Consider the following 12,723-nt stretch of genomic DNA (forward strand, 5'->3'; position numbering starts at 1 on the left):
TCTTCAGAAACTGAGCAGACAGATGACATGCATCTTAGACTATTTCTTGTTAGAAAGAAATGGAAAGGAAGGCAATAGGCTGTACAAACAATTTGTTAGCTATCTCTCAGTGTATTATTAATGAAAAGTCAATAGAAATAAGAGTGAAATTGTTGACTCAGTTGCAAATTGATATTGCAGGCACCCACAGAATCCCTTCTGTGATCTTTTGCCACTAATTTTAAATGCTGATTTTAATTTCAGTGTTTAATTTCGAGGCTTAGAGTAGGAATGCCCAGAGCACCATGATCCAGGGGGCCCTTTAAACATAAATCTTAGGTTTAATTTTCAAGTAGCTGGCCCAAGGAAGTCAGAAAAAGCAAGAACAGGAGGTGGATTTCTGGGAGGGCAGGGGGAAAGGGAGAGTTTTTATGAGGTCCCTGACAGAAAGATTGAAAGAGAAGAGCAACAAGAATGATTAAAGGTCTTGAGAACATGACCTACGAAGGAAGGCTGAAAGAATTGGGTTTGTTTAGTTTGGAAAAGAGAAGACTGAGAGGGGACATGATAGTAGTTTTCAGGTATCTAAAAGGGTGTCATCAGGAGGAGAGAGAAAACTTGTTCACCTTAGCCTCTAAGGATAGAACAAGAAGCAATGGGCTTAAACTGCAGCAAGGGTGGTTTAGGTTGGACATTAGGAAAAAGTTCCTAACTGTCAGGGTGGTTAAACACTGGAATAAATTGCCTAGGGAGGTTGAGGAATCTCCATCTCCGGAGATATTTAAGAGTAGGTTAGATAAATGTCTATCAGGGATGGTCTAGACAGTATTTGGTCCTGCCATGAGGGCAGGGGACTGGACTCGATGACCTCTCAAGGTCCCTTCCAGTCCTAGAGTCTATGAATCTATGGGATGGGGAAGAGTCTTCAGGGAAGAGTCATAGAGAAGACCAAAGAAAATTATGGAATACAGTGATGAGCAGAGACAGAATATCAAATGTCTTCTCTTTCTGTTTGGTGGTGTCTTATTTAAGTCTCTGTCTTGCAAGTGGGCTGACCCTTGGGCCAGAGTGATGTCCCTGTTGACTATAGTGGTAGGGGTCCTCTCATACAGAGTAACTTGCAGGATCAGAGCTTTAGATAGCAAACTCAATGGGGAAGGGACCTTGTCTTTTTGGTATTCTAAAAAAACATGCATATATATGATGTTATATAACTGTTTACTCCTGGGGGAAATCTGCGCTACTGCGCAATGCAGAATCTTGCAGAAATGAACATTGTGCCAGCTGAATTTTCTTTCCCTCACAGAAATGGGCTGCCATTAGGGGCCAATGGACCCAGCAGAGTCCAGCTCGCATATAGAAGACACTGCCGGGGGAAGAGAAATGAACTGAAGGGTCCCCAGCAGCTGCAGTTCCCCGCATGCCCTGAGGGAAGGAGACAGCGGCATGCAGGAAACTCCACACAAGCCTGGGACCAAGCATCAGGCTATTTCTCCCTCTGGATCCCTGGGCTCTGAGGGGTAGAGGGGCACGTGTCTGAGCTAGGGGGCCCCGCGGCTTTGGTTTGGGTGTATTGGCTGTGGGGGTCCCATGGCTGGGTTCTGGGAGGGAGGGGTTGTGGGTGTCTGGCCCCCCAGCTGAACTCTAGGGGAGGGAGGAGGCAAAGATACAGGAACTGGGCTGTCATAGGGGTTTCTTTAACTCGTCTCCTGGGGGAATTGTTATGAGTGTCTGTATTGTTACAGACATACTTGCTGACAGGTATTTTGAAATAAATTACCAAAATAATTGAAACTGGCATGATTATGTAGTATTATTTTGACAAATAAAATTTGCAGAATTTTAAAATATTTTGTGCAGAATTTTTAATTTTTTTTGGTGCAGAATTCCCCTAGGAGTAATTAGCTGGATGAAAAGTAGTTTATAAAATCAAAGTAGTAGTAGTATATGTTGCTAGTGTGAGTAGGGACTGTTCATGTGACTAAGAATCACAGGCTGAAACCTGTAATTTGAACAGAATATAGGTGCTTAAACAAATTATACATTTTTATTGTCTTTATAGCTCTAACAGATAAACAGTTGAAGAACCAGACGTTAAAATGAATAGCCTAGAAGTTGACATGCTTCGTTGCTGGAAGTGTAGAAAATACATAGCAAATTCTGATTGCCTCATAAAATGTAATGGAAAACAACTATTTGAAGTAAGTATAGCTTCTTTATTTTTTTCATTGCCATTGATTTAGTACCTATATATAATAAGATTCCAGGAACATCGCTGTGTGTCACTCTGCAGCCAAAATGTCTGTACAGCAGGGTTTCTCAAATAGGGGTCGCCGCTTGTGTAGGGAAAGCTCCTGGCGGGCTGGGCCGGTGTGTTTACCTGCCCCATCCGCAGGTCCAGCAGTCCGCAGCCAGTGGGAGTCGCGATCGGCCGGACCTGCGGAAAGGGCAGGTAAGCACACAGGCCTGGCCCGCCAGGGGCTTTCCCTACACAAGCGGCGACCCCTGTTTGAGAAACCCTGCTGTACAGTGTGAAGGAATGAAAACTGCAACAAGCGTGGTTCAGGGCTCTTTCTGTTCGGAATATCACCAGGTTGAATCATCACTGGATTTTGTTGTCTGTTACTGTCCAGATTTTATGTTCTTAGCCATTTTGACTTAACAAATTACTCCTGTGTGGTGTACAGCTACAGTAAGGCATGTATCTATGCCATTCCAAGAGTCTTAACCAATGCAATGTTAGAGGTAGCTTAATCACCACCCTTACTTCTACAGCTATTTTGCATACATCAGTTTCTTTGGTAATATGAGGGAGACTGTACAGGTGGTAGATTACTTGACCCAACTGCCACCTGCGTAAATCAACACAAATCTCCCATCATAACCGCCCCCCCGACACAGCAACACAACCCAAACATAACATCACAGTCAGCACACACAGTAACCCCAAATACACATAGTCCCTCACCACAGCACACACCCCTCATTTGCAACCGACACAAATCAACACAATTATCTGTCAACCTGCGCTGGGAGGCTCGCTCCTGCAGGCAGCGTAGATATACCTTTTGTGGCTCTGGTCCTTAAGCCCAGCCCATTTCCTCCACATTTCACTAATGGCTAGCTTAGGCAGTTCTCCATTCAGAGCTTTTTTCTGGCTTCTGAGAATCCCTTTCTTAGGCTCCTAACTCTCCCCATACAATGCATAGGGAGTGGGCACCTAACTTGGGACTGTGAATTATTGGGCAGCAGGGAACCTAGGAGTTAGGTGCTGCAATGACTAAATCCCCTTTGTGAATCTAGACCTTGGTTATTACCTTTATGTTCTGCAGCATGAAGAGGGTTGATATGCCTTATACATTTGTATGCTAGCTTGTGTAAATGTAGATATTTTTATTAACAGACGTTAATAAAATAACGTCTGTTAGTCTATAAGGTGCCACAGGATTCTTTGTTGCTTTTACAGATCCAGACTAACACGGCTACCCCTCTGATATTTTTATTATTCATGTAAAATAAAAAAACCTTTGTTTGAATCCCGATAAACTTGTTGCCTTAATATCTTGTAGCAGTGAGTTCTGTGGGTTTCATACTGACATGCATTTTTAGTAAAGTTAAATTATATATGGTAGATATTTCTACGTGTCAGACTGACTGCTGCTATTTACTTAAAAAAGGTGGGGCATAGGAGATGTGATAAAAAAAATATCATAACTCACCAGAGCTGACGTCTCTTACAACAGAATGGCCTACACATTTAAAATACTACTTTTTTTTAATTCACAACATCTTAATTAAAAATAATCATACAGAAAACAATGCATGAGCACCTCCTGCTGCTTTGCAACAGCAGTTAATTATCAAGCTGTCTTTCCCAAGATATTCACCACCCCGCTGACATCTTTTATGATGTTGGATCAAAGAGAAAAGTAAACAGAATACACTATATTGATTTTCTGATGCACCAGAAACACTCCAAAATGCCATGCTTGCCAGTGGAGAAGGATGTAATGACTAGGGATTGACATTAATTTTCATTCTTTTAAGAGAATAATATAAACAATATAGCATTAAATATTGCTTTACAGCCAGTCAGTGATCAGAGATTTTATACAGTTACAAACTCACAAATACATATTGGTTTCCATAACTACACAATTTAAAACCCTAGAGTTTCATAGGCTATTGGTCTCAGAACTCATCATTCATATGTCCATACAAATATGGCTGTCTCAATGTATTGATTTTTTCGCAACATTATTTTTATCTCAATTGTTATACCCAAGTTCTGGCCTGAGGCATATCTGTAAAATGGAGCCCAAACACTTCTGCAGCCACAGAATCACATATGAATGCTGAGAAGGGGTAGGGTTGCTAGGTATCCGGTTTTTTTACCAGAACGCTCAGTCGAAAAGGGACACTGGCGGGCAGTCAGCACCACTGACAGGACTTTTAATAGCCCAGTCGGTGTCACAGCGGGGCTAAGGCAGCTGCCAGCTGTGGCTCTGCGCGGCTCCTGGAAGCAGCGGCATGTCCCCCCTTCAGCTCCTATGCGTAGGGGCAGCCAGGGGGCTCCACACGCTGCCCCCGCCGCAAGTGCCGGCTCCGCAGCTCCCATTGACCGGGAACCGCAGCCCATGGGAGCTGCAGGGGCGGCGCCTATGGACGGGACAGTGCACAGAGCTGCCTGGCTGTGCCTCTGTGTAGGAGCCGGAAGGGGGACATGAGACATGCCACTGCTTCTGGGAGCTGCTTGAGGTAAGCAACTCCTGGAGCTTGCACCCCTCATCCCTGACTGCGCCCCAATCCTCTTCCCCAGCCCGGAGCCCCCTCCCACCCTCCGAACCCCTCAGTCTCAGCCTGGAGCACCCTCCCAAATCCCTCTTCCCCAGCCCCATCCCAGATTCTGCAGCCCTCCCCCCCGCACCTCAATCCCCTACCCCAGCTCAGAGCCCCCTCCTGTTCTCCAAACCCCTCATTCCTGGCCCCACTCCAGAACCTGCACCCCCAGCTGGAGCGCTCACCCGCTCCCGCATCCCAACCCACTGCCTCAGCCCAGAACCCCCTCCCGCATCCTGAGCTTTTCATTTCTGGCCCCATCCCAGAGCCCGCACCACCAGGCGGAGCCCTCACCCCCTCCTGCACTCCAACCCCCTGAGCCAGCCCGGTGAAAATGAGCGAGTGAGTGAGGATGGGGAAAGTGAGCAACGGGGGGGGGGAGGGAGGAAATGGAGTGAGTGAAGGGCAGGGCCTCGGAGTGGGCAGGGCAAGGGTGTTTGGTTTTGTGCAAGTAGAAAGTTGGCAACTCTAAGAAGGGGTAACCCTCTAAAGGCAGCTAAGTAGCTCCAATAGCAGCCACTCTATCCCACCTCCTCTCCCAGGATGGAGTCACAGATTGTTGTCCACAGTTAAGATATGGAAACAAGGTGATGAGGAATGATGTCAGTGGAGACAGGGCTTTCCTGGCTTACTTGTGTAGGAGGCTGGAAATCCTCACCAGTTGACTGACAATTGGGAAAAATGAGCAGGCCTCTGCATCCCAAGTGTTCCTGGCAAAGTTGACAGCCAGTAAGTGAACATGTTGCTATTGTTCCAAGAACTTACCAACTATCCCATGGGTCCTGGTGGTAGTGGGAAGGCTGAGAGCTTGATTTTTCATTTATGATAATGCCATTTACACCCTTCTAATCATGTGAAGGGGCCCTAATGTGTGTGTGAATATAATGTACTCCCTCTTTAAAGCCGCGTGACATGGCCAGAGCTGTGTAAAGTGGCCTTAGTGGAAATGAAATTCACCCTGACCGTGATGTTACAGATGTTCAGAATCTGGGTTTGTGTGTGAGGGGGGTGTTAATATTTTCTGTTTGGTGGCTTTCAAACAAAAGGAGATCTCTCTGATTTAGGATTAGATTAAAATGGATTGTTGGAAGGACTTTAATATAGAAACTTGTCAGAGTAGGATACAAGATTTTTTTCAAAAGAAATAGTTTAAAACTACTGTAGCACTAAAGGGATTATTAAGTACAGAACAGCAGTTAGAATTCTTTCTTTTTGCTGCAGGATTTTTAATAGCTTTTGAAGTGTGCTTAGTTATTGGGTTAGAAATGTAATATGTGAATAAACACATTCACTGTTTCACAAGAAGAATAGATAAGAATATATTATTTCCTCAACAAACCCATGTAACTCTCATTGAAGAGAATGGGAATTATGGTAGGTGATTACATTAAGAATTTATTCTGTCCTATACTTTATCATTGGGACTACACTTCAGTTTATGATAAAACGATATCTTCCAAGTTTTCCCAATTAGAAAATCTCTTTCACAGTACATTAACTACTGCATCTCAGAATGTCAATTTTGTTATTTCTCATGTTCTGAAGACATTTTTTGTGTTGCCTTTGTATATTCTGTGTTCTTTAATTCTTTAAATTATTTTTAAAATCCTTTCTAATGATTTGATGAGGATCTATGATCCCTAAAGAGAGTAAAGCAGGGATCGGCAAACTTTGGCATGCGGCGCTGGTGGGCTGGGCCAGTTTGTTTACCTGCCGCATCCGCAGGTTCAGCCAATTGTGGCTCCCACTGGCCGCGGTTCATCATCCCAGGCCAATGGGGGCTGCAGGAAGCGGCGCGGGCCGAGCGATGTGCTGGCCGCCACTTCCTGCAGCCCCCATTGGCCTGGGATGGTGAACCGTGGCCAGTGGGAGCCGCGATTGGCCGAACCTGTGGACGCGGCAGGTAAACACATTGGCCTGGCTTGCCAGGATGCTTACCCTGGCAGGCCACGTGCCAAATGTTGCCGATCCCTGGTGTAAAGAAATGCACTATATCTAAAATTCCCTAGCTACTTTCGTGTGTGTGTGTGTGTGTGTGTAAGTAAAATATAGTGTGGGCTGCAAGACATATGGCCATATTTTTAAAGGTATTTAGGTACCTAGTGGGATTTTCAAAAGTACCTGGGCACCTAACTAATTTCAGTGGGAGATAGATGCTTTTGAAAATCTCACTAGGTGCTTCTCTGCATCATTGGCCACAAAATACTTTTAAGATCTGACTGTGAGGTGTTAGCAGCAACTCTTATTTGGTGAGAACACCGTAAGTAAATGGGCTTCGTATAGAGAAGTGGTCTCCAACCTTTTAATGCCCAAGATAATTTTTTGAATTTAAGGGCAACCCAGGATCTACCCCACCCCTTCCCCAAAGCCCTGCCCCACTTATTCCATCGCCCCCTCGTCACTCGCTCTCCCCCACCCTCACTCACTTTCTCCGGGCTGGAGTAGGGGATTGACGTTTGGGAGGGGGTGCGGGCTCTGGGCTGGGGCTGACGGGTTCATAGTGTGGGAGAGGGTTCTGGGCTGAGCCTGGGGCAGAGGGTTGGGGTGCAGGAGAGGGTGTGGGGTCTCAGCTCTGGGAGAGAGTTTGGGTGGAAGAGGGGGCTCCGGGTTGGGGCAGAATGTGGAGGTGCAGGAGGGGGTACAGGGTGCTGGCTCTAGGAGGAGGGTCAGGGCTGGGGCTTGGGCTTGGGGTGCAGGAGGGGGTTTGGGGTGCTGGCTCCAGGAAGGGGTTCAGGGCCTGGGGTAGGGGTGCAGCCTCCCTCCGGGCAGCACTTACCTCCGGTGACTCCCAGTTGGCAGTGCAGCGAGGCTGAGGCAGGCTCCTTGCCTACCCTGTCCCCACACCGCTCCCAAAAGAGGCCAACGTGCCGTCGCGGCCCCTGGGAGGGGACAAGCAGCACATGGCTCCACCCGCTGCCCCTCCCTGCAAGTACCACCCCTGCAGTTCCCATTGGCCACACCTCCCCATACCCGGCCAATGGGAGCTATAGGGGCAGTGCTTGCAGGTAGGAGCAGGGTGCAGAGGGACACCCCCACCCCAGGTGCCGTGGGGTGCGTTGGCCACTTCTGGGAGTGGGGTGGGGCCTGGGCAGCCCCGCTGCGCCTCGTGAGATTGCAATCAACTGGTTGGTGACCACTGAGAGACGTAGGGGGGAACAAATTCTTAGACCCTAGCTGTGTGCTGTGTGCCTCTCCAATGTAGGATTTTTGTCCAGTGCAACTGTTTAGTAGCATATCTACCACCAGGCCCCAAAACTGTCCTCCGAGCTATGGTGGACCAAGGCCCACCCCCAAGACTGTGCTCTGATATATTTTGAGGTCTGTGTCCCTTTCACATACTGCATTCCTCCCTCCTCCAGCCTAGCAGAACTGCACTTGTTCCACTGCATTCCAGTCGTTCTGTGATCCTTACTTGGACTGGAGACTATGCCTACTATAGTTGTGAAAGGGTTTTGGATTTTTTGGTTTTGGGGGCATTGCTAATAGAGAGTTGGCACTATACCTGTTATTTATGGCAACTAGTTTTCATGGACTCCACTTAACCCTCCCAGTTGCTAAACAACTTATTCCATGTTCTTACTTCATATTTAAATATTTAAATTTCTGTAACCTCTAATTAGCTTTGAAAACTTATAATTTGAAAGTGATATACATCTCTGGGTAGAAAAGCTTATTGTTAGCTTATTGAAATAGAAAACAACTCTTCAATGTTCGTTCCATCAGAATATTTCTTGCTATGCCTTTAGGCTACAGAGTACATATGTAAAAGATTTACTCTTTGCTAAATCTGTTTTTAAATGTCTTCGTTTTATAGACTGATTTTCAGGGGAGAGGGCAAGAGAAGGAGACAGCCTTTTTAATGAAACATTGTTTCTAGTGGAAGAGTATATACAAGTTAGTGTACAGGGTAGGAAACTTTTTTTTTTAACATATTTAGGATTTAGGGCTTTTTTCATTTTTTAAACTTGGAAATTCCTACTACCTTTCTTTATGAGTAAGGTAGTTTTTTTCCCCCCTATGTTTTGTATGATTTACGTTGTGAGTTTCAGTGATGCTTAATGCCTGACCGTGCTGCCATTTGATTTTTCCTTTTTATTTACAAAAAAATCCCCAGTCCTCTGTGCAAAATGAGGAGTTTCTCTCCCATAAGGTGAAGCTAAAGTTTTAAAACTGCTTTATAATAATTCTATGTCAAAATAAGAATATTTCAGAAAGTTGAAATTCTTTCCAAAGTCAGCAATATTTGAGAATTAGTTTGAGTTCTCCCAGATGGCATCACATAAACACCTAGACAGATAAAAAATAATAGTATTAGCTGTCAAGAATAACTTTCTTATATTTTCTTACCAAAGTCTTTTCATTTTTGCAACTATTCTTTTAATGCAATTGTTTGAATTTGTTCTGAAATGCTATAACAGTAGCATTCTGTCATTGATCTCTACAGTATAAACCTTTGCAGTAATTTAGGAGATTATGAAAGCTATTTGGTTCCTAATATTTTAATAATAAAGGAATAAAATAAATGAAATATGAATATTTTCTATTGTTGTCATCTTAGAAAGCAAAATAAAATGCTAACAGAGGGAATATGTACTACAATTATGTACAGCAGATGTACTTTTTATTTTCTCTGTATAAAAATTGCACCAGAAAAGTTACTCTGCAGACTGCACAGTTGATAAAACAACTCATCTAAAAAGAAAGCATCATTGTTATTTTTAAAAATCAACAATTAAACTGCTATTTTAAAAAAAAATGTTTTAGCTATAGATTTCTTTTATCCTTTGACATCTTTATGGCGCAAACAAAAACTTGACACAACCAAAAGACAAATGACTATCTAGTAGTGTATCCTGTTACTGGTGTTAAAAAGGAATGTGTATATATAAATTGTAATTACTTAACATTAATTGGTCAGTTAAACAATGTAAGTAACTTTTCAAGAGTTACTGAAATTACATAGTAATCTTCTCTGGATGGTGCGCTAAAATCTCCCCCCAAAATAATCAGAACTGTTTTGAGTGATTTGTATGTTAGAGACATAATGCACATAACTTGTTCAAATATGCCATAATACATTTCTGTCTGAACCTTTTTGCTATGCACATTTTTGATAGTCATTTAGGAATAATCTTTCTTTATACTGATCTTTTCTCAGAACAGTTATGGCCAAATTCTGCTTTCAGTAAAACTAGTGTAAATTCAGAAGTACTCCTTTGAAGGCAGTGGAGTTATTCTGGATATGCACAGTTGTAACTGAAATTGGAAGGCTCGATTATCACGTACATGAAGACCAGGAAATTTAATAAAAAAACCTCAATCTTGTTAGACTTCAGTCTGGCCAGCATCCCATCTCTGAGGCCTTACCTGTCTGAGGTTGACATAGCTCCTGTTTACACTTAGTGTACTGTAGAAAGTTTGTTTGGAGCAAGGGAATCCAAACTTTCCCACCATATAGCTATCTTATTTTTGGAATATCTTTCTGTTTGGTGTATGTTTTAAGAGATGTGTTCTTTCTTTATCAAAAACATCAACATTTATTGAATGTATTCCTTCACTCAAAAATCTCCTGTCTGGCTACTGTTAAGTACATTAACCTTGTTTGCAGTTCCTACTTCCTGTTGCATGTTTTTCTTACATCCTTGGAGCGTCTTAGTTTCCAAAGACTAGGGTTATATATCTTCAGAAAAGAGAGACTTAATTGTCTATTTCTGTCCTTTAAGTTACTGCACGTTATAAGCGATTACCTCTCTCCCGCCTCTACAGAGTTTGAGGTTTTGAAACATTTTGTTACTTTATCATTAAGGTGTTTTTAATATTGTGGGAGTAGTTTCACCTTCTGGGAAAGGAACTTGTGGTCAGAGCCCTTGGGGGCATCAGTATTCCATTGGTGCATGCTGGATTCTTTAGAAATTAGTGCTCGGGGAACTCCATTTTCATCACTCATAGGAATATGGAATTGAAACTAGTGCTCTGCTGTGACATGTCAACAGAGGATAACAATTAAAGGCAAATAATTTTTCCGGGACATTGAAAAGCGAGTATTACGCTGAAATGATAAGTTCATCATCTACAGGTTGTCAGCCAAACTTTTTTTTTAAACTACCCAGGCTGAGAGAAAGCATTCACTTGAAACTCATGGTGAATATAACATAATGGCAGCTGAATAATAAATAAAGAAGACTTGGAGCGGTGGAAACTTTAGGAACAAATCTTAGGATCAGATACTGGGGTGATGAACATGATCTAAACATTTAGATAGAAATCCTGACTCTTGTGCAAAACTGGAGTAAATTTGACTTTGTGCAGGTCTTCTCAGTGGACCTCAGGAAGAAGACAGAATCTAGTCTTTCCAGACAGCAGTGCATTAGCAAAGCAACTTTTGTAGTTTCTGGAGCTCCTCCACTAATGGACAGAGGATCTATGTGTAAGGAATCCATTTGCCATGTCTGTGATACCTCCTCCCTTCCCCTATTTCCAGCACAATAGAACTATACCTGTCCTGCTGAGTTTCATACTTTATACATGCTGCAGTGACTTGTCCTATGTCCAGTAACTTCAGAATGAAAGGATGGTGGCTGGTTGTAATTACTTAACGTGCAGTTAGTAAAACTTCAACAATTTTAAGGCTCAACTGCTGTCTAGAAATATTCTTAGTTACAAATACTTGTTCATCACAATTTTGTTTCTTCTTTTTGGTTGTTCACATTATTGCCATTGTAACACAGTAATATACCTTGGTAATACACTTGTCTATACTACAATAACCAGCATTTTAGAAAAACAATTTTAGAACTACTTTTAAGATTATGCAATGGCCTATTCTGGAACAGATGAAAGAAAGAAAGAAAGAAAGAAATATAAATATATAAGACAGATGTTGCCCTGGCCTGGCAGAGAAACTATTTTTTAAATTAATGTCCTAGTACACTTTGTTGTAGTGTAGACAAGGTCAAACATTGTTCTGCCAGATCAAAAAAAGGCAAAACTAGCTATTTATATTTTCTCTATGGTATGAAGGAATACGCGTCAGAGAATCTGTCTACTGTCTGCAGAACCAGAAACACACTGTTACTTAAAGCAGTTACCCGATTACAGGTTTAGTGGGTGCACCAGGATCTATGGATTTAGCAGTTAGTAACTAAATTAATCAGTCCATGAAGTGCTTTATTTTTTTAAACAGTTGTTCTCTCCCCTACCTAATTTTCTAATAATTTCCTTTGTATTTGATTCTAAAAGCTCTATTCTAAGAAACGAATACATACATGAATGTTGATTAACAATGTAATCTGACTTTATTTAACAGAAATCACATTATTCAGATGCTTCTCAGTATACTTGCAATGTATGGCACATGAACTTGGAAGCTCTCCCAGACTGGGTAAAATGTGCAATAGAAAAGGTAGGTTCCTGGATTTATAAACATATCATTTGTATTTTATTTGGAGAATAAAGAGGGGCAGCAGGCATTAGTCAGGGCATCATTTCTGATGTATCAGATGGATATACTTCTGGTATCTTGTATAAGGGGGACTTGAGTCAATCACATGCATTAAGGCAGTGTTCTCAACCAAGGGGTACATGTATCCCTGGGGGGACGCAGAGGTCTTCCAGGGTAATCAACTCATCTAGATATTTGCGTAGTTTTACAACAGGCTACATAAAAAACACTAGCAAAGTCAGTAAAAACTAAAATTTCATACAGACAATGACTTGTTTATCCTGCCTTTTATGCTATACACTGAAATGAAAGTATAATATTTATATTCCAATTAATTTATTTTATAAATGATAAAAATAAAAATGAGAAGTCAGCAATTTTTCAGTAGTAATGTGCTGTGACACTTTTGTATTTTTATTTCTGATTTTGTAAGCAAGTAGTTTTTAAGTGAGGTGAAACTTGGG

The 12,723-nt window shown here is 42.5% G+C and overlaps 1 protein-coding gene across 10 annotated transcripts in view; it reads left to right on the forward strand.

The window, feature by feature from the left end:
* RNF180 (ring finger protein 180) overlaps positions 1–12,723 on the forward strand; it is a 135,785-nt gene that overhangs the window by 25,537 nt on the left and 97,525 nt on the right. For all 10 annotated transcript variants that reach the window (XR_005600443.1, XR_005600441.1, XR_005600442.1 and 7 more), the window contains 2 exons: positions 2,042–2,180; positions 12,125–12,220. Coding sequence is in view for 7 of the 10 variants with exons in the window: in XM_039544739.1 (XP_039400673.1) it covers positions 2,079–2,180; positions 12,125–12,220 (198 nt within the window). In the remaining 3 variants the exon portion in view is untranslated. The remainder of the gene's footprint in view (positions 1–2,041; positions 2,181–12,124; positions 12,221–12,723) is intronic.

This window comes from Mauremys reevesii, linkage group 6, assembly GCF_016161935.1.
Source record: "Mauremys reevesii isolate NIE-2019 linkage group 6, ASM1616193v1, whole genome shotgun sequence".
Lineage (NCBI taxonomy): Eukaryota > Metazoa > Chordata > Testudines > Geoemydidae > Mauremys > Mauremys reevesii.